At 42.5% G+C, this 22,865-nt stretch overlaps 1 protein-coding gene across 1 annotated transcript in view; it reads left to right on the top strand.

The window, feature by feature from the left end:
* Positions 1-22,865, top strand: part of phlpp2 (PH domain and leucine rich repeat protein phosphatase 2) — a 152,537-nt gene that overhangs the window by 91,080 nt on the left and 38,592 nt on the right. Inside the window, exons 7-12 of the mRNA XM_034190209.1 lie at positions 3,653-3,799; positions 6,606-6,836; positions 11,836-12,038; positions 12,145-12,205; positions 13,498-13,593; positions 14,422-14,577. Coding sequence (XP_034046100.1) covers positions 3,653-3,799; positions 6,606-6,836; positions 11,836-12,038; positions 12,145-12,205; positions 13,498-13,593; positions 14,422-14,577 — 894 coding nt within the window. The remainder of the gene's footprint in view (positions 1-3,652; positions 3,800-6,605; positions 6,837-11,835; positions 12,039-12,144; positions 12,206-13,497; positions 13,594-14,421; positions 14,578-22,865) is intronic.

Raw genomic sequence — 22,865 nt, forward strand, 5'->3', positions numbered from 1 at the left:
GCATCCATCCCACTTTAGAGGGAGCAGCTCTCATTTCTAGAAATCTGGCCAATTTTTTGGGATCCTCCAAACTGTGACTGTCTAGCGTTGGGACCAGGAGGCAGAGCTGTGGTCTTATACACCTCTCTGCAGCTTCTCTCCCCCTGCCATCCCCCTATTACCCCATCCCCGTAGAGACGGTGCCTGCTCCCAGACCACCAATAACTAGCAAAAATCTATTTAAGCATAAAAATTCAAAAAGAAAAAATAATATAGCACCTTCAATTGCACCACAGACTAAAACAGTTAAATGTGGTCTATTAAACATTAGGTCTCTTTCTTCTAAGTCCCTGTTGGTAAATGATATAATAATTGATCAACGTATTGATTTATTCTGCCTAACAGAAACTTGGTTACAGCAGGATGAATATGTTAGTTTAAATGAGTCAACACCCCCGAGTCACACTAACTGTCAGAATGCTCGTAGCACGGGCCGGGGCGGAGGATTAGCAGCAATCTTCCATTCCAGCTTATTAATTAATCAAAAACCTAGACAGAGCTTTAATTCATTTGAAAGCTTGTCTCTTAGTCTTGTCCATCCAAATTGGAAGTCCCAAAAACCAGTTTTATTCGTTATTATCTATCGTCCACCTGGTCGTTACTGTGAGTTTCTCTGTGAATTTTCAGACCTTTTGTCTGACTTAGTGCTTAGCTCAGATAAGATAATTATAGTGGGCGATTTTAACATCCACACAGATGCTGAGAATGACAGCCTCAACACTGCATTTAATCTATTATTAGACTCTATCGGCTTTGCTCAAAAAGTAAATGAGTCCACCCACCACTTTAATCATATTTTAGATCTTGTTCTGACTTATGGTATGGAAATAGAAGACTTAACAGTATTCCCTGAAAACTCCCTTTTGTCTGATCATTTTTTAATAACATTTACATTTACCCTGATGGACTACCCTGCAGTGGGGAATAAGTTTCATTACACTAGAAGTCTTTCAGAAAGCGCTGTAACTAGGTTTAAGGATATGATTCCTTCTTTATGTTCTCTAATGTCATATACCAACACAGAGCAGAGTAGCTACCTAAACTCTGTAAGGGAGTTAGAGTATCTTGTCAATAGTTTTACATCCTCATTGAAGACAACTTTGGATGCTGTAGCTCCTCTGAAAAAGAGAGCTTTAAATCAGAAGTGTCTGACTCCGTGGTATAACTCACAAACTCGTAGCTTAAAGCAGATAACCCGTAAGTTGGAGAGGAAATGGCGTCTCACTAATTTAGGAGATCTTCACTTAGCCTGGAAAAAGAGTTTGTTGCTCTATAAGAAAGCCCTTCATGAAGCTAGGACATCTTTCTACTCATCACTAATTGAAGAAAATAAGAACAACCCCAGGTTTCTTTTCAGCACTGTAGCCAGGCTGACAAAGAGTCAGAGCTCTATTGAGCTGAGTATTCCATTAACTTTAACTAGTAATGACTTCATGACTTTCTTTGCTAACAAAATTTTGACTATTAGAGAAAAAATTACTCATAACCATCCCAAAGATGTATCGTTATCTTTGGCTGCTTTCAGTGATGCCGGTATTTGGTTAGACTCTTTCTCTCCGATTGTTCTGTCTGAGTTATTTTCATTAGTTACTTCATCCAAACCATCAACATGCTTATTAGACCCCATTCCTGCCAGGCTGCTCAAGGAAGTCCTACCATTATTTAATGCTTCAATCTTAAATATGATCAATCTATCTTTGTTAGTTGGCTATGTACCACAGGCTTTTAAGGTGGCAGTAATTAAACCATTACTTAAAAAGCCATCACTTGACCCAGCTATCTTAGCTAATTATAGGCCAATCTCCAACCTTCCTTTTCTCTCAAAGATTCTTGAGAGGGTAGTTGTAAAACAGCTAACTGATCACCTGCAGAGGAATGGTCTATTTGAAGAGTTTCAGTCAGGTTTTAGAATTCATCATAGTACAGAAACAGCATTAGTGAAGGTTACAAATGATCTTCTTATGGCTTCGGACAGTGGACTTATCTCTGTGCTTGTTCTGTTGGACCTCAGTGCTGCTTTTGATACTGTTGACCATAAAATTTTATTACAGAGATTAGAGCATGTCATAGGTATTAAAGGCATTGCGCTGCGGTGGTTTGAATCATATTTGTCTAATAGATTACAGTTTGTTCATGTAAATGGGGAATCTTCTTCACAGACTAAAGTTAATTATGGAGTTCCACAAGGTTCTGTGCTAGGACCAATTTTATTCACTTTATACATGCTTCCCTTGGGCAGTATTATTAGACGGTATTGCTTAAATTTTCATTGTTACGCAGATGATACCCAGCTTTATCTATCCATGAAGCCAGAGGATACGCACCAATTAGCTAAACTGCAGGATTGTCTTACAGACATAAAGACATGGATGACCTCTAATTTCCTGCTTTTAAACTCAGATAAAACTGAAGTTATTGTACTTGGCCCCACAAATCTTAGAAGCATGGTGTCTAACCAGATCGTTACTCTGGATGGCATTTCCCTGATCTCTAGTAATACTGTGAGAAATCTTGGAGTTATTTTTGATCAGGATATGTCATTCAAAGCGCATATTAAACAAATATGTAGGACTGCCTTTTTGCATTTACGCAATATCTCTAAAATCAGAAAGGTCTTGTCTCAGAGTGATGCTGAAAAACTAATTCATGCATTTGTTTCCTCTAGGCTGGACTATTGTAATTCATTATTATCAGGTTGTCCTAAAAGTTCCCTAAAAAGCCTTCAGTTGGTTCAGAATGCTGCAGCTAGAGTACTGACGGGGACTAGCAGGAGAGAGCATATCTCACCCGTGTTGGCCTCCCTTCATTGGCTTCCTGTTAATGCTAGAATAGAATTTAAAATTCTTCTTCTTACTTATAAGGTTTTGAATAATCAGGTCCCATCTTATCTTAGGGACCTCATAGTACCATATTACCCCATTAGAGCGCTTCGCTCTCAGACTGCGGGCTTACTTGTAGTTCCTAGGGTTTGTAAGAGTAGAATGGGAGGCAGAGCCTTCAGCTTTCAGGCTCCTCTCCTGTGGAACCAGCTCCCAATTCAGATCAGGGAGACAGATACCCTCTCTACTTTTAAGATTAGGCTTAAAACTTTCCTTTTCGCTAAGGCTTATAGTTAGGGCTGGATCGGGTGACCCTGGACCATCCCTTGGTTATGTTGCTTTAGACGTAGACTGTGTTTCATAATTATTGTATGGCCTTGCCTTGCAATGTGGAGCGCCTTGGGGCAACTGTTTGTTGTGATTTGGCGCTATACAAGAAAAAAGTTGATTGATTGATTGATGTAGAGATAACTTTTCACTCTGAGTAAAAGGGCAGAAATTTGGACATTTTAATATAATAAGCCTGAATTTTTGTTTTGTTTTTTGATGTCCTACACAAATTTTTAAACATGTAAAAGCTCAAGGGGGCAATACCTTTTTCACACCACTGTATATGTGTGTGTTTGGAGGCATTTTTTTAATCCAAGGTGTATGTAAGATTACAGTCTGAACTGTATATCAAAAGGTGTTGATGCTTATGTTATATAATATTTGGTGTTTGCATTTGGAAATGACATGATGGGTTTTTTCATTTATTTGTGCTTTCATATTGTCTTTTATTGTTTTGTTTCCAGGTTTTCCCAGTTGAAGAGTCTGAACCTGTCTCATAACAGATTGGGTGTTTTCCCTGAATGTGTGTGTGAGATTCTCACCTTGACTGAGCTTAACCTCTCCTGTAATAATCTGCACACTGTCCCTGTGCAGATCAGGAACCTTCAGAGGTGCGACATGGTAGCACATTATGTGCACACACTAAATACAGTAACAATACCTACATGTCAAATAAATTGAGGCTTTGCTTCAGCCTCACTGCTGCATTGTGTACAAACAGTAAACATACCGTATCTCTCAAATCCAGATGATTTTTAATTCACCTTAAAGAAGCTGAATGACACGTAGAGTCACCTGAAGGTCAAACTGCATGACAAGTTAACGCAAACGTGTCATCTTCCTTTTTTAATTTGAGAAATATCCGTATCTAATAAGGACAGTCTCTGTATCGTCATGTTTGGTGCTGTTGTTTACTGTAATATCATGGCATCTCATTTCTTGTTTTTTTCTGAGCTGTTATTCAACATTTTGTTTAACTTTTTGGTGGAATGTCCTGTTATCTTTGTCGTTGAGGTCTTGTTAATCAGTTTGTCCATCTGTTTGGTATAACTCATTGTGTAAACGTCTGTGTATATGTAAATGTATGTTCACAGCTGTATACGGCTGTGAACACATGAACTAAAAACATTCCAACTCAGTTTTCCCCTGTTGCACATGTTACACTTTATTATTCAGCCTAGACCTGATTTTTAGACAAAAATAATGATAATCCGTCCAGTATTGAAGAGCGCCAACACAATCACAAGCTAACTGACTGTACAGTGTAAACTTAGGGGTTAAGCTAAAACCTCAAATTAAACCATTTCAACCATTAGTCGTTAGGAGTGTCTAGGAGCACAGAGAGGTTTCCTATGGAGGTACATGTGTGGATGTTTACCTCAGTAAATGTCAATAAACTCTGTTAAGGTTTCCCAATTAACCTCTAATTATGCCAGTTGGTTATTGTGAAGCTTTCAGAATGTTTTCCATCAATTTTTGGAATTCGGGTGGCACCTTGTCTTGGTGGTTAGCACCGTTACCTCACAGCTTCCTCCCACTTCCAGACACATGCATGTAAGGTGAATTGGAAACTCTGAAATTGGCTGTGTGTGTGTGTGTGTGTGTGTGTGTGTGTGTGTGTGTGTGTGTGTGTGTGTGTGTGTGTGTGTGTGTGTGTGTGTGTGTGTGTGTGTGTGTGTGTGTGTGTGTGTGTGTGTGTGTGTGTGTGTGTGTGTGTGTGTCAGTCAGCTCCCCCAGGTGTACCCCACCTCTCGTCCAGTGACCACTGGGATGTGCTCCAGCTTCCCGGTGACCCTTAATGGCATTAAGCAGGGTTAGAAAGAGAATGATGGATTGAATTTCTGGAATCTGCTCTTTAAAGAGATATGTAAAGTTTTGACCCACTGAAAATCAGAACAAGGGAAGGAAAAACTGAACTAACTCCATCTTGTAGCTATTATGTTAAAATATGTTTGTGTGGAAATAAAGTAGATATTTGGACTGACTGAACACACATTTACGAGGTCTGTCCATAAAGTATCGTACCTTTTTATTTTTTTTTTTAAACTATATGGATTTGATTCATATGTTTTCACGTCAGACAAGCTTGAGCCCTCGTGCACATGCGTGAGTTTTTCCACGCCTGTCGGTGACGTCATTCACCTGTGAGCACGCCTTGTGGAAGGAGTGGTCCCGCCCCGTCGTCGGATTTTCATTGTCTGGAAATGGCGGAATGATTTGGGGGTTTTTTCCATCAGATTTTTTTTCAGAAGCTGTTAGAGACTGGCAGCTGGAAACCATTCGAAAAATTTATCTGGCTTTCGGTGAAAATTTTATGGGCTTCACAGAGAATAAGGACTGTTACTAGCTTTAAGGACGGCCCACAATGGCGCGGACATGGACATGCCCAGCTCTCCACAATTTCTCTTATAACTCACTCGACTGGTAAGCATTGAAAGCCGAGATAGGCATGTACGAACTTGTCCTCTGACACGCCGAAACGGAGGCGTTCTTTGTCTCGCTCGAACAGCGAATCGGTTGTGACGCACAAAGCCTCCGCGCGGCTTTCCACGACAAAATCTCTTGTTAAAAGTGAAATCGGCCGGAAAATGGTTGATGTCCAGCTCTTGTGATAACCAGAAAAAGTGCACACGACGGTCCCAGTTCCACACAGCCATCCATTTAGAAATAATCCGGTGGTTCGTGTCTGTCGTTGCAGCTCAGAGCGCAGCGCGCTGAGCGCCATTATGGGCCGTCCTTAAAGCTGTAGTAACAGTCCTTATTCTCTGTGAAGCCCGTAAAATTTTCACCGAAAGCCAGATAAATTTTTTGAATGGTTTCCAGCTGCCAGTCTCTAACAGCTTCTGAAAAAATTCTGATGGAAAAAACCCCCAAATCATTCTGCCATTTCCAGACGATGAAAATCCGACGACGGGGCGGGACCACTCCTTCCACAAGGCATGCTCACAGGCGAATGACGTCACCGACAGGCGTGGAAAAACTCACGCATGCGTACGAGGGTTCAAGCTTGTCTGACGTGAAAACACATTAATCAAATCCATCTAGTTAAAAAAAAAAAATAAAAAGGTACGATACTTTATGGACAGACCTCGTAGTTTATTAAAATGGAATATGTGCATGAGGGGAAATGTGGGTGAAATTATCTCAGGTGTATGTGAGCCTAGGTCGGCAACTATACTATATATATATATATATACGTTTTGGTGATGCGCTTGCACTCCCAAGCTACAGTACTTATCAGCAATGAATGCTATCAGACTACTGTACATGAGTTGGGATAAAATATTTTACTTTGTGTTTTGTACTTGATGTGGCTCCATGTACAAAGATTGAACCTGAGTAGATATTTTTGTTTTGGGTGGTAGTTGGTATGGCAGAGCAAAGTAATATAAACTGCCTTTTCTTTGCATTCTGTAGTCTGCAGACAATGTCTTTGGATGGAAACCACCTCAGCTCCCTGCCCGAAGAGCTTGGCAGCCTGTCCCAGCTCAACAATTTGGGACTCTCCTTCAACAACTTCTGTCATATCCCTGCTGTGCTGGAGAAACTCAGCGCAGTGGATAGGCTGGCTATGGCTGGGAACAGAGTGGAGAGTCTGGAACTGCACACTCTGGTCAGAATGAGCCACCTGAAAAACATTGACCTCCGGTAAGACGCCTATTAGTGCACAAACAGCCTTCATTCGCTCTGTTTCCATCACTGTCCATCTCCATCTTTCTCGTCTTCCTCTTCTAATGCACACAGCCTTTATTTTGGGCACATTATGAGATCAGTATGTGTGTAAATGAATTTCTGTCTTCATAATTTAAGTATCCACTGATGGGACGAAGAGCGTTGGTGTTTTCAGTGTGCTGCTATGAATTTCAAACTGCTGTAATGTGTTGAGAATGACACTCATCACACTCATCTTCAACCACTTATCCGAAATCGTGTTGCAGGGGCAACAGCTCCAGCAGGGGACCCCAGACTTCCCTTTCCTTTGCCACATTGACCACCTCTGACTGGGGGATCTTGAGGCATTTCCAGGCCAGTGTGGAGATATAATCTCTCCACCTCTCCACCAAAGATTGGATGGCCCTGAGAAGGGACTTCCTCACTCCATTCTCCCGCAGCACCTCCCACAGTATCTCCCAGGGCACCCGATCATACGCCTTCTCCAAGTCCATAAAACACATGTAGACTAGATGGGCATACTCCCAGGCACCCTCCGGGATCCTTGTGAGTGAAGAGCTGGTTGGTTGTTCCAGAACCCACATTGTTCCTCTTCAATCAGAGGTTTGACTGTCGGCCGAACCCTCCTTTCCAGCACACTAGAGTAGAATTGACCAGGGAGGCTGAGTAGTGTGATGCATCTGTAGTTGGCACACACTCTCTGGTCCCCCTTTTTAAATATGGGGACCACCACCCCAGTTTGCCACTCCTTAGGCACTGTCCCAGACCTCAAAGCAATGTTGAAGAGATGCCTCATCCAAGACCATCCCTTCACACCCAGAGCCTTCAGCATTTCTGGACGTATTTCATCAACCCCCGGGTCCTTGCCACTGCGGAGTTGTTTGACTACCTCAGTGACTTCCACCAGGGAAATTGATGAAAATCCTCCATCAGCTTCCAGCTCTGCCCCTACTATAGAGGACACTCCAGTCTGATGCAGGCGTTCCTCAAAGTGTTCCTTCCAGCGCTGGATTACATCCTCAGTTGAGGTCACCAGAGTCCCATCCTTACTGTAGACGGCTTGGATGGTTCCCCGTTTTCCCCTCCTGAAATGCCTCACGGTCCGCCAGAAGCACCTTGGTGTTGACCGAAAGTCCTTCTCCATGCTTTCTCCAAACTCCTCCCACACCTGCTGCTTTGCCTCCCCCGCAGCAGAGGCTGCTGTCCTTCGAGCTTGTCGGTACCTTGCAACTGCCTCCAGAGTCCTCCAAGATAACATATCCCAGAAGTACTCCTTCAGTCAGACGGCTTCCCTGACCACCGGTGTCCACCACGGTGTTTGAGGGTTGCCACCCCTTGAGGCACCTAAGACCTTCAGGCCACAGCTCCCTGCTGCAGCTCCCTGCTGGAAGCTTTGAAGCTTAGGGGGCCCATTCTGGTTCAATGCCCCCAACTTCCACAGGGATGCTAGAAAAGCTCCGCCGGAGGTGTGAGTTGAAGATCTGTCGGGCAGTGGGCTCCTCCAGATGTTGCCAGTTCACCCGCACCACCCGTTTGGGCTTACCAGGTCTGTCCAAAGTCCTCCCCCATCTGCTGATCCAACTCACCACCAGATGGTGATCAGTTGACAGCTCTGCCCTTCTCTTCACCCAAGTGTCCAGAACATGCGGCCTCAGATCAGAAGATACTAGGGGTGTAACGATACACAAAAATCACGGTTCAATACGTACCTCGGTTTTGAGGTCACGGTTCAGTTCATTGTCGGTACAGTATGGGAATCAAATTCAAAACTTAAATTTGCTTGTTGTTTAAATTTATTGTAACATTACACAAACAGGAAAATAAAATAATTGCAAAGTGACTGCTGCCTGGTAATAAGTTAAAAAAAAATGTTCTCAAATAAACTACAAATATGTAAATTGATGCTGTGAATTGATTTCAGCTGCGCTCCTCACGTGGTGTGAATTCACACACACACTGTAAATATAAGGTCTTACTTGTGCGTTTTAGTGAAGAAAAGTTGCTCTGCTGCACTTTGCGCCATCAGCTCAGTTAGCGGAGTGGAGTCTTCTCCCCCTCTCCTTCCTCACCGGTTCTCTGTCTTGGCGCGACAAGTCAAAAGTCACAGCACCTCAATAACGTCTCATTTACCACACAAGCTCCATGCGATCTTGGCTGCACATGCAATGAAATCTCAAAAAGTTAAAATTATTCAGTTCTCCATGTGCACTGGATGACGTGCGCGTCAATATTTATGTGTAACACTTAAGGGAAAAAAGCATTTATGATACATATTTAATTAAAAGTTAAAAACTCTTTCTGTCTAACACCTTTCTGTGTAAATATCTCATGTTACAACGTGGAGACCCGTGGCTTATAGACAAGTGTGGCTTATTTATGTACAATTTCTTTTTTCTTTTTAAAATTGGTGGGTGCGGCTAATATTCAGGTGCGCTCTATAGTCCAGAAATTATGGTAAACACACGCAACCCTAACTCACCCGTGCACAGCCCTGTACAGAACCGAACGTCCCGTACCGAAACGGTTCAATACAATTACATGTATCGTTACACCTTTAGATGCTACGATCACAAAATCGATCATCGATCTTCGGCCTAGGGTGCTCTGGTACCATGTACACTTATGAGCATCCTTATGTTCGAACATGATGTTCGTTATATGCCCATGTGTGCGTTGAATCCCCCCAGCAGAACAATGGAGTCCCCCACCGGGGCCCCATACAGGACTCCATTCAGGGACTCCGAGAATGCCAAATACTCCAAACTGCTGTTCGGTGCATACGTTTAACAGTCAGAGCCCCCCGCCATCCGAAGGTGCAGGGAGGCGACCTTCTCAACTACTGGGGTAAACTCCAACGTAGCAGCACTCAGCCGGGGACTTGTGAGTATCCCCACACCAGCTTGGCACCTCACACCCTGGGCAACTCCAGAGAAGAATAAGGTTCAACCTCTATTAAAGAGAATGGTTCCAGAGCCAAGGCTGTGTGTGGAGGCGAGGTCCGCCAGATCTAACTGGTATCACTCCACCTCCCGCACAAGTTCCGGCTCCTTCCCCCACAGCGAGGTGATGTTCCACACCCTCAGAGCTACCCCCTGCCTCCCAGGTCTGGTCTGCCGAGGCCCTCGACTTTTACTGACACCCTTGGGACAGCGCACCTGACACCAGCGGTTCCCCCTGCGTTGCCTTTTCGGGCTGTGCCCGGCTGGGCTCTGTGGTAAGCCCAGCCACCAGGTGCTCGCTGACGGGCCCTACATCCAGGCCTGGCTCCAGATGGGGGCCCTGGGCTTCCTCCAGGCCCGGTCAGATTTCCTCTGCCTCATTTTGTCACGGTGTCTTATGAACCATTCTTAGTGTGGCCTCTCACCTGAGACCAATTTCCCATTGGAGACCCTACCAGGAGCACAAAGGCTCCAGACAACACAGCTCTCAGGTTCATAGTGGCACACAAACCTCTCCACCACAATAAGGTGATAGTTCTGGAGAGGTGTTGAGAATGGCAACATTTAATATTTTTTTATTAAGTAATTTCTATACATTTTTAGTCAATGAATTATTGAGTCCCAGTGTGCCCAAACAGTCGATAGAAGGCTGAGTGCCAGTCAAGCTCATAATAACAAAAAGTTTTTTTTTAAAATCTCACATGCTTCTTTCTATCTGCGTGTGTGCAGAGTATAGTTGCTAGGTTGTAACTAAGGACTCAAAAGGGTGCAAGAAGCTAGACTAGAGCAAATGGATACTACAATGGCGGAAGCTAAACAAAACTAAAACGATAAAACGATCCACAAGAGCTATGATGCAAATGTTCCGGTTAAATCACCTCTGCACATCTGAAAAGTCCAGGAATTGGATAGTCAGCTAGCAGCACAACAGTCCATAAATGTGGAAGACATGATGGGTGTGGCTAACAAAATTGCGTGTTCTCTTCGAGCCAGGAGTCTGCAGAGGCAGTTATTCCATGCGCACCGGCTGGAGATAGATGCAAAACACACGCATCTTCTGCTGCAAAATAAAAACACAGATGAAATAATGAAAGATAATTTCAAATATCCATTCATTTGGAAAACAATACTCGCAGTCATCACTTTGGCGCATCCATAAAGGCTCCTTCATGCATAACACAAAAGATGCAGAAACCGGAAGAAAATTCGCGAGCCAAACACAAAATGGGGAACCACAAAACATTCCACCTGCTCTCATGAGGGACACACGGTTGCACAAGCATCTGTTTCGTGCACCCTCTTGCGCGTGCACGAACATAATGTGAGCAGCTGGAACGTGTTGCACCACATTGTGCCGCTGATGTGGCAAAAAAAGAAAAAGCCAGCTAGAACATGTTGCACCACATCGCACTCTGCTATGGAAAAATAAAAAATAAATGCCACCCGCAGGATTTGAACCTGCAATTTACAAAAGGTCTGATTAACAGACAGAAACTTTACCACTGCACTACTATCACTGTCCTATAACAGGAGCGTAAAATGCCTAAATCAACAAGGAGATAAACGTATTTAAAAAAAAAAAAGAGAGAACGTAGATGATGTAGATGAAGAGGAAGTCTTTAATTTTCTCAGTAATAACTGACAAAACGGCGTTTGTTACGGCGTATTTTTGTCTGTCTTGTAACACCTTGCGTGCATGGTCACGTCCAGCTGTCAGTCGGCCTTGCGCTAGTGTCCACGCCTTCGTCACCCTTATTTGTTTGTTTTGATTTCCACTCTTTTTGTCCATCATGCAACTAGATAAATAAAACAAAAAAAGAAGCCAGGCTGAAACAAGTCAAATGTGGCACTTTTATTCATATGTATTATCAAAATCATTGACTCTTATTTTTCTGTCAGTCAGCTGTTTCAGGGTTACATTTTTCAATTATCATTTAGTGGATATTGTAGAGCATTTTGTTTGACATCTCAGTATTTCATTAATGGCTTTCAGATAAACTATAATATGTCTTTCCTTGTGCTGGCTGGTTAATGAGGCTGAACGGGCTGTGCTGGGTGAAAAGTGAGGTTCTGGAGATGGTGAACCAGATAATCCAGCTGGACTTGCGAGACAATTGCTTGACATCCCTTGACCTAAGCTCAGTCTGCAACTTGGAGACACTGCACTGCCAACATAACCAGCTGAGGACGCTAACGCTTAGCGGATTCACACTCCGTATGCTTCATGCTAGCTTCAATCGTGAGTAAACAGACATTGTCGATGTTATCGTACTTGTGAACTGTTTATTTCGCAAAGCTCATCCAAACAGTTCAGGCTGCTGATCACTGCTTTTATCTTCACACAGGCCTTTCGACAGTCAGCATCTATCCAGTCCCTCACCAGCTGACACACATGGACCTATCACAGTGAGTTTGGGCTGGTTGTAAGAAGCCTGTGTGAACAAAGACTAGAAGCACTAAAAATAGCAGCTTGGTCTTAGTATGCTTTATTGTGGTATTATACAGTTTTTCACAGGGTGACATCATACCCAAATACTGAATTTAAATAATGAGTAAAAACTAAACAAAGATACTCAAAATCCTCCTGTGTGGATATGATTCATGCGCTCTTCTCCTTTCCTGTCAGCAACGTCATTATTTTTGTACAGTTTTTTAGTGAATTGGAACTACTTTGTATACATGATGTCATTGACAATACCATAATTTTACTATGGTTACAATGGCAACTATTGTATGGTTGTGAGACATGGACACTTTTTGGTACCAGGACTGTGTGGCATCTCATGCACCTACATGATCCAGCATGTAGGTGCCTCAGTGTTGAGGAACCCCGACAGCTGGAGAAGTCCAAGGTGACACCCACTTTTCACCTGGCTGTGGAGGATAGATGGTTACTTTTGAGAAGTTGGGATGGACCAGTTGTCTGCCTGGGTGTCTGTCAGTTGTTTGTAGTGTGGTGGGTGTGGCAACATGTAGTGCTAGTGCATGCTCCCGGACATGACGTAACAGCAGCAACAAAATGAAGTGAAAGGAGCATGCACACATTTTCTTCAACTGATTCAGAGTGTGATACACTTGGTAATATGGTGAAGTCAGATGTATGTCTACAACCAACCAATTGCAAGCATAGAGAGCTGCAGCCCACATAGGTGAGAACAACAGGAATAAAAATAGCTGAAATCAAATAACTGAAATGTGAAGGTAAAACGCACTTGGACAAAGAAAAAAAACTAAATCTTGTTGCAGATCTTGCCTGGAACTTATTTCTTCAAAGGATGTGACCCCAAAACTCACCCGCAAACACTGTGTCCTTCAAGCAGCCACAGAAGCAGTCATTTGTTGTTGCCTTTACATGGGGTTCTAAGTTGTTTCAGATTTGTTGTGCATGTCAAAAATCTGCTGTTTCTACACCAAACTGCATGCTGTCAATGCTGCAGAGTTTCAGGTGTTAAATACCTTTCACTTTTATTTCTTGTTTAGTCAACCTAAAGACTTCAGACTATTAGAATCTGTTACATGATCTTCCACTCACCGACAGGACTCCATATAAAGGTGTGTGTGTGTGTGTGTGTGTGTGTGTGTGTGTGTGTGTGTGTGTGTGTGTGTGTGTGTGTGTGTGTGTGTGTGTGTGTGTGTGTGTGTGTGTGTGTGTGTGTGTGTGTGTGTGTGTGTGTGTGTGTGTGTGTGTGTTGAGACAGGAATATTTTGGAGTATCTTCCTGACTGGGTGTGTGACTGCCGAAAACTTGAGATTCTGGACGTCTCTCATAATATCGTCTCTGAGCTTCCTTCGAGGTAACAGTCTCAATTATGTTTTCAAATCTAAACTGTCACTATGAAGGATTGAGGAAACATATGAGTAACGTATAAGATATCTGTTGATATCCGTTCATGTCCGTTTTATTTTTTCTCATAAGAAGTCCTTTTCTCATTTGTATGCATTCCTTGTCAGCTGATGACTGTTGAGTCTGCCAGAAAGTTTTGTGCTGTCAGCGTATGAATGTACTGAAGAAGTATGACATCATGATCCCCGAGCTAACTGGATTCGAGCCACAAATGCGTTCAGATCTCTGCGAATTCCGCTCAAGTCCGGTTCCCTCAGTGCACATATATGTCTTGAAACTGGGAAAATTATTCTGCTGAATGCAGCTCTTTGTGTTGCTAGAGGAAATGTGAAGTTATCTGTCCATCAGAGCCCCAGAACCACTGGAAAGTAACAGATTAAGGGATATTTGCAACCAGACAAATTATTTGACTGTTACTAATCAGTTTACTCAATCTTTCATAGTGTGACAACACCCTAAACCTTTTTGTTCAGATTTGTTTACATTCTGATTTGATAGCTGCTGATGGAATAATGTCCTTTTATTCAGTATCTGATTTCTGTACTGTCTTCAGGAATAAAAAGTTGCTGTGCTGGAGCCAAAGCTGAAGCACTCATTGATGGTTTACTACTATAAACTCTGCCCCTACTATAGAGTGCCCTCTATAGTAGGGGCAGAGAATACATTATCGCCACGTCTACACTGGGCGACAATGTATTCTTTGTTTATTTTTGTGTTTTTCTGTTCTTCTTTTGAATCAGTTCAATCTGGAGCTCTAAAGACTCTTGATCTTTGACAGACTGCTCAACAGCCTGAGTTTGAGAAGGCTACTTGCAGGAAACAATCGTTTGCAGAGAGTGCCAAACCTACTTGACCACATCCCTCTGGAAGCCTTGGACCTCCAGCACAACAAGCTGACCGAGCTCTCAGAGACTCTCTTTTACAAAGCCTTAAAGTGAGTCTTTCTTTCATCTTCCTTTGACTTGACTTAATTCACTTCATCTCGTGGGCTACATATGGCATCAGTGACAGCTTCTTCAGTAGATGTTACTGTAACCCTTCGTGATTACAAGGCAGGGTGATTGGCTTTACACTCAACCCTTATGCCGCGTTCACACCGGACACCACGTGAGCAACGGCGGCGACAGGTTGCCAGGTAATCCCTATGGAAGGATGTGTTGTGGCGCCACAAAAGTTCAAGCCACGCAATGCAACACGATGGAGGCGAATAAAGCGATTTTGAGTGATTGGCGCATTTGTGGCGCGATATCGCGTGGCATCTTGTTGCATCGCCCACTTCCCCAAGTTGAAAAATCTAAAATTTTTCGTCTTGTCACACCGCGATGACCAATCAGGGACTGCATATGTACTGACGTGAAGATGTCTGGAGTTTATACTTGATGTGGACATGTCCTGTCTCTGGCAGCCAAACTGTCATAATTGTGAAATAAAGGACAAAAGGGACATAAGTCCTGCTCACAGAGTTTGAGGGGAGAGTGAGCAGCAGCACCGCAGCAACCAGTTTCTTTTTTTTTTTTTCCACATGCGCACTCAAACAAATCGTCTGTGAAGAAAGATAATTTTATTAATTACACAGATGTATAATAAAACAAATGGTGACTGGTTTATAACACAATTATGACAGAGTTTGAGGGGAGAGTGAGCAGCGGCACCGCAGCAGCCAGTTTCTTTTTTTTTTTTTTTCACGTGCGCACGCAAACGAATTGTCCATGAAGATAATTTTATTAATTACACAGATGTATAATACACAGATGTATAATAAAACAAATGGTGACTGGTTTATAACACAATTATGACAGAGTTGGAGGGGAGAGCGAGGAACTGCAGTGGCAGCCGTTTTTTTTTTTTTTTCCCAACGTTACGTGCGCAAACGGGACAGGAGGTCCTCAGCAGCCGTCATCCAGACGCAGCTCCTGCAGCAAATAATGAAACTCCCCAAATTGGGAACATCTCATGACGATGTTGTGCACCCAGGGACGGCGCCGCTGGCGACGTTTGTCAGCTTTCCGCAACAAATAGAGCACAGCAACTCACACCATGTGATCAAGGTCCGCCATGTTGACTTGACGGCAAGCGGAATGGAAGCTTCTCCTATTTGATGACGCATTGGGGCGAATTTTCACAGCAAAAGCAGAGTGACCCACCGGGCAATGGTGGCACATCCATCGCCAGGCGAGGGACGTGAATTTGTGGCGTCGCGTGGCGTCCAGTGTGAAAGCGGCATTAAACCTGGGTGGGGGTTGGTTTTCTCTTAGGGTAGTCCTTCCCTTAGAGACTAATTCCAGTTATTTAAAGGTGCACAAGAAATTACTGCAGCACAAATTTGAGCAAAATCTAAATTAAATCTAGAAAAAAAAAATCTAAATTTCTGATTTGAAAGAATTAACATACACTTTGTTTATTCTTTATTTTGTCTCTTAACACAATAGAAGGCAGAGAAAGATGTTTCCTCTCCCAATTCTGTTGTCTGTGCTAATTTCTTTAACAAACAGAACTAGAAGGGCACTCAGTAGAGCGCATACCTCTGCCACGCCACATATCAATATCTAGGGATGTGGATTTACAAAAGGGCAAACTCCAGAGTTTAATCTGGATCATCGCCAAATTTTAATCAATTGATCCTGGACATATTTCCCATCATTCTACCAAATTTGGTTCAAATGCGTTCAAAACCTTTTGAGTTATCCCGTTAAAAGACAAACAGACAGACAAACGCTGGTGAAAACATAACCTCCTTGGCGGAGGTAATGACATGATTATGAAACTGAAAGTGAAACTGAAAGTTGTTGGGAAGTAAAACTGCCTAAATGTTTTTCCCAGAAGTTTCAATAGGCAGACTACACTGTCTTTTTTTTATCTGAGGATCATATATGCCACTAGTCCACCATCAAATCAGGAAAATTGCAAACCTAATTTTGCGGAGAATTCTAACCCCACCTTGGTCCCCTGAAACATGAACCAAATCACCTCAAAATTCACAATTGCTATTATTTTCTGGAATGGAACATTTTTAAAGTGGGGCCATAGAATAAGGGGGAAAAATGAGGCACCCTACTGTGCACCATGTTATTGCCTCAGAGAGTTTCTGTACCAGGAATCATATTTTTAAAGATAAATGTTGGCGCATCTGCAATGGCTATAGATCAGTGGATCATTCGGGTTGTAATTTGAGTGTAATTGGGATTCCTATTTCCTGTGTGGCGAAACACTTAACACCCATTAGCAGTTCAATCATTCTAATGTGCTTCAGTGTCTCTAATTCTGAGAGGTAACAGGAGAGACTGCTCTATACATGATGGGTTTCCTGATAGATGTTGTAATAGCTGTATAGTATCCAAGAAAACTGTGGTACACCAAAGACGGAAAATGGATACGGCTTTAGAAACTGGGTTAGTAACTGTTCATAAAGTCATAAAACTGAGGCTTTTATGCTCAGAGAAGATGATGTCAGCAGTCTTGTGATGTTTGCTAGCTGCAGCAATAACACTGGCTATATAAAATGTCTTTCATTTCAAACAGTCTGACACTCAATATTCCCTTGCAACTAAATCTGTCAGTTGAGAGATAAGGGTTTTTCAGTAGCCATTAATAAACACCATTATCACAGTTGTAATTGAATTATTTATTTTTCATTTGCTAAAATACAACAGTTTAATAATAATAACAAATGAGATACAAAATTGCTGAAATTAAAACAAGATTTATTTATCAGTGTTTTGTCAAGTCTGGGAGTATTCACTAATGTTGTGCATCGCTGCATTCACACCATCATGGAACTGCTTTGGGTACCAGATGGGAGCCTCTCAGCCAAACAGCCGGTCCTTTCCAACCTCTCGAAAGTAACCGTCCATCTATCATAGCCAGGTAAAGCGTGGGCGTCCCCTTGGCCTCCAGCCACTGGGGTCCTCAAATACTCAGGCGCCCAAGTGCTGGATCGTGCACAAGGAAATTTGCCACAAGGCCAAAAAGTTGTAGCTGACGCTTTCTCACAATGCAAGTGATACTTTTCATTTTTGTCTCCCTAAGTCACCATTCATTTGACACAATGTTAATCCAAGGATTCCCCAAAATAAACCTAGCACCAAAGACATCCAGTCAAGACATCACCTTAGGTCCCTTTTTAGCTTCCAAGTCTCACAATCATACAGTAAGACAGGTAGCACCAGGATCCTGAAGACTTGGACCTTTGTTCTCCTGCAAAGCTATTGGCATCATTAAACATCTGCCCAGCCACCTCATGACTCCATAAACCTTTATAAGGTATGTCTCAGTCTTAGAGGTCAAGAACCCAGTGCCATGCATGTCACTGCCGAGATAAGTAAATGTCTTTACAAGTTCAACACTTTATACACATATAGACAAACTTTTGATGGCAGCCTCATTGAAAACTTGGGTGTTAATCGTTATCCAGGGCATTCATAAACACAGACACTGCAATTTCTCTCGAAGCTTCTCAGATGATGCAGTCAGGGTATACATTGATATTGCAAAGATCACAGCATCGTCCGTGAAGTGAAGGTCTCTAAACCTTTCCTTGCCAACAAAAACACTCAAGTCACTGGTTTCCACAAGCCTACCCAATACCCAGTCCATTCAAGTATTCAACAGTATAGAAGCTAGAACACGTGCCTGATGAACACGAGTCTTTACTGGAAAAAACTCAGTCTCTGCCTCCACTATGTACAGCACTTACAGTATCTGTGTATAGAGTGGCTATGTTGTCCAGCAACATCTTGGGTGTCCAACGAATTTTCACAATATCCCAGAGAGCACGCTGATCAACTGAATGAAACGATTTTTGAAAATCAACATAGGCTGCAAAGGGGTACTGTTGGGATATGTGCTTGCATTCTATGAGTACTCGCAGAGCTAGAATGCTTGAACTTGTTGGGTATAAAGTAAAGTGAGAGGATTACAGCCGCTGAGCAGCCGGTAGCTGGAACCGAATCCTATTAAGAATAATCCTTCCAAGCACCTTCACTGCACAGAGAGTAGTGTAATACCCTCAAACCTTTTCAGTCCTCCTGATAACCCTTTCCTTTCTAGACTGGGGCAATAAGTCTAGAAAGGAAGTCCTTTTTTCCAGTGCATAGAGATGATACCCATCTCCCAGACTGAAAATAAGATTGTTTGCTGTGCCAGGAGAACAGCATCCCCACTCTCCTGGAAGAGTTGTGCTCCAATTTCATGTATTCCTGGAGCTTTCTCCACCTTAAGCTATCTCATGGCCTTTGCAGATTCACCAAGATTTGGTGGTTCGCAGGTGACTGGAGAATTAGTCACAAAAACCCTTGCGCCTTCGATAACATCTACAACCCCAATTCCAATGAAGTTGGGACGTTGTGTGAAATGTGAATAAAAACAGAATACAATGATTTGCAAATCCTCTTCAACCTATATTCAATTGAATACACCACAAAAACAAGATATTTAATGTTCAAACTGATAGACTTTTTTGTTTTTGTGTAAATATTTGCTCATTTTGAAACGATGCCTGCAACACATTTCAAAAAACCTGGGACAGGGGTGACAAAAGACTGGGAAAGTTGATGAATGCTCAAAGAACACCTGTTTGGAACATTCCACAGGTGAACAGGTTAATTGGAAACAGGTGAGTGTCATGATTGGGTATAAAAGGAGCATCCTCAAAAGGCTCAGCCATTCACAAGCAAAGATGGGGTGAGGATCACCACTTTGTGAACAGCTGCATGAAAAAATAGTCCAACAGTTTAAGAACAATGTTTCTCAATGTTCACTTGCAAGGAATTTAGGGATTACATCATCTACAGTCCATAATATAATTAGAAGATTCAGAGAATCTGGAGAACTTTCTACACATAAGCGGCAAGGCCGAAAACCAACATTGAATGCCTGTGACCTCCAGTCCCTCAGGCGGCACTGCATTAAAAACCGACATCATTGTATAAAGGATCTTACCGCGTGGGCTCAGGAACACTTCAGAAAACCACTGTCAGTTAACACAGTTCGTCGCTACATCTACAAGTGCAAGTTAAAACTCTGCCATGCAAAGCGAAAGCCATAAGTCAACAACATCCAGAAACGCCGCCGCCTTCTCTGGGCTCGAGCTCATTTGAAATGGACAGACGCAAAGTGGAAAAGTGTGCTGTGGTCTGGTGAGTCCACATTTCAAATTGCTTTTGGAAATCATGGACAAAAGAGGAAAAAGACCATCCAGATTGTTACCAGCGCAAAGTTCAAAGATGGTATGGCGGTGTGTTAGTGCCCATGGCATGGGCAACTTACACATCTGTGATGGCACCATCAGTGCTGAAAGGTACATCCAGGTTTTGGAGCAACATATGCTGCCATCCAAGCAACGTCTTTTTCAGGGACATCTCTGCTTATTTCAGCAAGACAATGCCAAGCCACATTCTGCACGTGTTACAACAGTGTGGCTTCATATTAAAAGAGTGTGGGTACTAGACTGGCCTGCCTGCAGTCCAGACCTGTCACCCATTGAAAATGTGTGGTGCATTATGAAGCGCAAAATACGACAACTGAGACCCCGGACTGTTGAACAACTGAAGTCGTACATCAAGCAAGAATGGGAAAGAATTCCAGCTACAAAGCTTCAGCAATTAGTGTCCTCAGTTCCCAAACGGTTGAGTGTTGTTAGAAGGAAAGGTGATGTAACACAGTGGTAAACATACCACTGCCCCAGCTTTTTGAAACGTGTTGCAGGCATCCATTTCAAAATGAGCAAATATTTGCACAAAAACAATAAAGTTTATCAGTTTGAACAATAAATATCTTGTCTTTGTGGTGTATACAATTGACTAAAGGTTGAAGATCCCAACTTCATTTGAATTGGGGTTGCACAATGTGCACTTTAAAAAATGAAAATATATTAAATTGCCAACACCAAATAAAAATACTAAATTTTGTACAAAAATGTGCAATGCATCCAGAAAGTATTCAAAGCGCTCCACTTTTTCCACATTTTTTAATGTTGCAGGCAGCCTTATTTCAAAATGGATTAAATTTATTTTTCCCTCTAAAGCCTACACACAATACCCCATAATGACAATGTGAAACAAGTTTTTTTCTTTTAGATTTTTGCAAATTTATCAAAAATTAAAAACTAAGAAATCACATGTACATAAGTATTCACTGCCTTTGCCATGAAGCTCAGAATTGAGCTGATCATCTTTGAGATGTTTGTACAGCTTAATTGGAGTCCACCTGGGGTATGTTTAGCTGATTGAACATAAAAAGGCACACACCTGTCTACATATAAGATCCCACAGTTGACAGTGCATGTCAGAGCACAAATCAAGCATAAAGGAATTGTCTGTAGATCTCAGAGATAGAATTGTCTCAAGGCACACATTTGGGGAAGGGTACAGAAACATTTCTGCTACATTGAAGGTCCCAATGAGCACAGTGGTCAACTTCATCCATAAATGGAAGAAGTTTGGATCCAGGACTCTTCTTAGAGTTGGCCACATGTCTAAACTGAGCAATCAGGGGAGAAGGGCCTTAGTCAGGGAGGTGACCAAGAACCTGATGGTCACTCTGTCAGAACTCAAGCATTCCTCTGTGGAGAGAGGAGAACCTTCCAGGAGGACAACCATCTTTGCAGCAATCCACCAATCAGGCCTGTATGGTAGTGGCCAGACAGAAGCCACTCCTTAGTAAAAGGCACATGGCAGCCCACCTGAGGTTTGTCAAAAGGCACCTGAAGGACTCTCAGACCATGAGAAACAAAATTCTCTGGTCTGACAAGACAAAGATTTAACTCTTTGGCGTGAATGTCAAGTGTTGTATTTGGAGGAAACCAGGCACCACTTATCACCTAGCCAATACCATTGCTACAGTGAAGCGTGGTGGTGGCAGCATCATGCTGTGGGTGTGTTTTTCAGTGACAGGAACTGGGAGACTAGTCAGGATTGAGGGAAAGATGAATGCAGTAATGTACAGCGACATCCTGGATGAAAACCTGCTCCAGAGCTAGGGATGAGTATTGAGACCGGTTTCTTTTGGGTGTCGTTAAGAAATGATTCGATCCACCGACATCAATAACCTTTTTACTTAACGATTCCCTTATCGGTCCTTCAGAGTGGCTGTTGTTTTTGGGGAGTGTTTGTCAAGAAAATGATCATTTCTCGACATTGATTACAGACCCTGCAGCGTGTCTATAATCAACTTTTCTGCAGCGCAGCTTTGCTTTGAACCTTGAACCAATCGAAGCAGTGCTTCAATCTACTGCTTTGTTGATTCATTGTTTTATTTTGCTTTATCTTAATTTTCCCCCGCTAAAACCCTAAAGAGCATATGTCTGTGTAATATTTACCTTTTTTATGTTAAACTGACCTGTTATTGTCTTCTGAAACAGTTGGTAGATGTATTTTATAACTTAAAAACGGGACCGATCCTAACGCGTTAGCATGTCTGTGGCATTTTCAATCAATCAACTCAATCAACTTTTTTCTTGTATAGCGCCAAATCACAACAAACAGTTGCCCCAAGGCGCTCCACATTGCAAGGCAAGGCCATACAATAATTATGAAACACAGTCTACGTCTAAAGCAACATAACCAAGGGATGGTCCAGGGTCACCCGATCCAGCCCTAACTATAAGCCTTAGCGAAAAGGAAAGTTTTAAGCCTAATCTTAAAAGTAGAGAGGGTATCTGTCTCCCTGATCTGAATTGGGAGCTGGTTCCACAGGAGAGGAGCCTGAAAGCTGAAGGCTCTGCCTCCCATTCTACTCTTACAAACCCTAGGAACTACAAGTAAGCCCGCAGTCTGAGAGCGAAGCGCTCTAATGGGGTAATATGGTACTATGAGGTCCCTAAGATAAGATGGGACCTGATTATTCAAAACCTTATAAGTAAGAAGAAGAATTTTAAATTCTATTCTAGCATTAACAGGAAGCCAATGAAGGGAGGCCAACACGGGTGAGATATGCTCTCTCCTGCTAGTCCCCGTCAGTACTCTAGCTGCAGCATTCTGAACCAACTGAAGGCTTTTTAGGGAACTTTTAGGACAACCTGATAATAATGAATTACAATAGTCCAGCCTAGAGGAAACAAATGCATGAATTAGTTTTTCAGCATCACTCTGAGACAAGACCTTTCTGATTTTAGAGATATTGCGTAAATGCAAAAAGGCAGTCCTACATATTTGTTTAATATGCGCTTTGAATGACATATCCTGATCAAAAATAACTCCAAGATTTCTCACAGTATTACTAGAGATC

This window comes from Thalassophryne amazonica, chromosome 2 (assembly GCF_902500255.1).
Source record: "Thalassophryne amazonica chromosome 2, fThaAma1.1, whole genome shotgun sequence".
NCBI lineage: Eukaryota > Metazoa > Chordata > Actinopteri > Batrachoidiformes > Batrachoididae > Thalassophryne > Thalassophryne amazonica.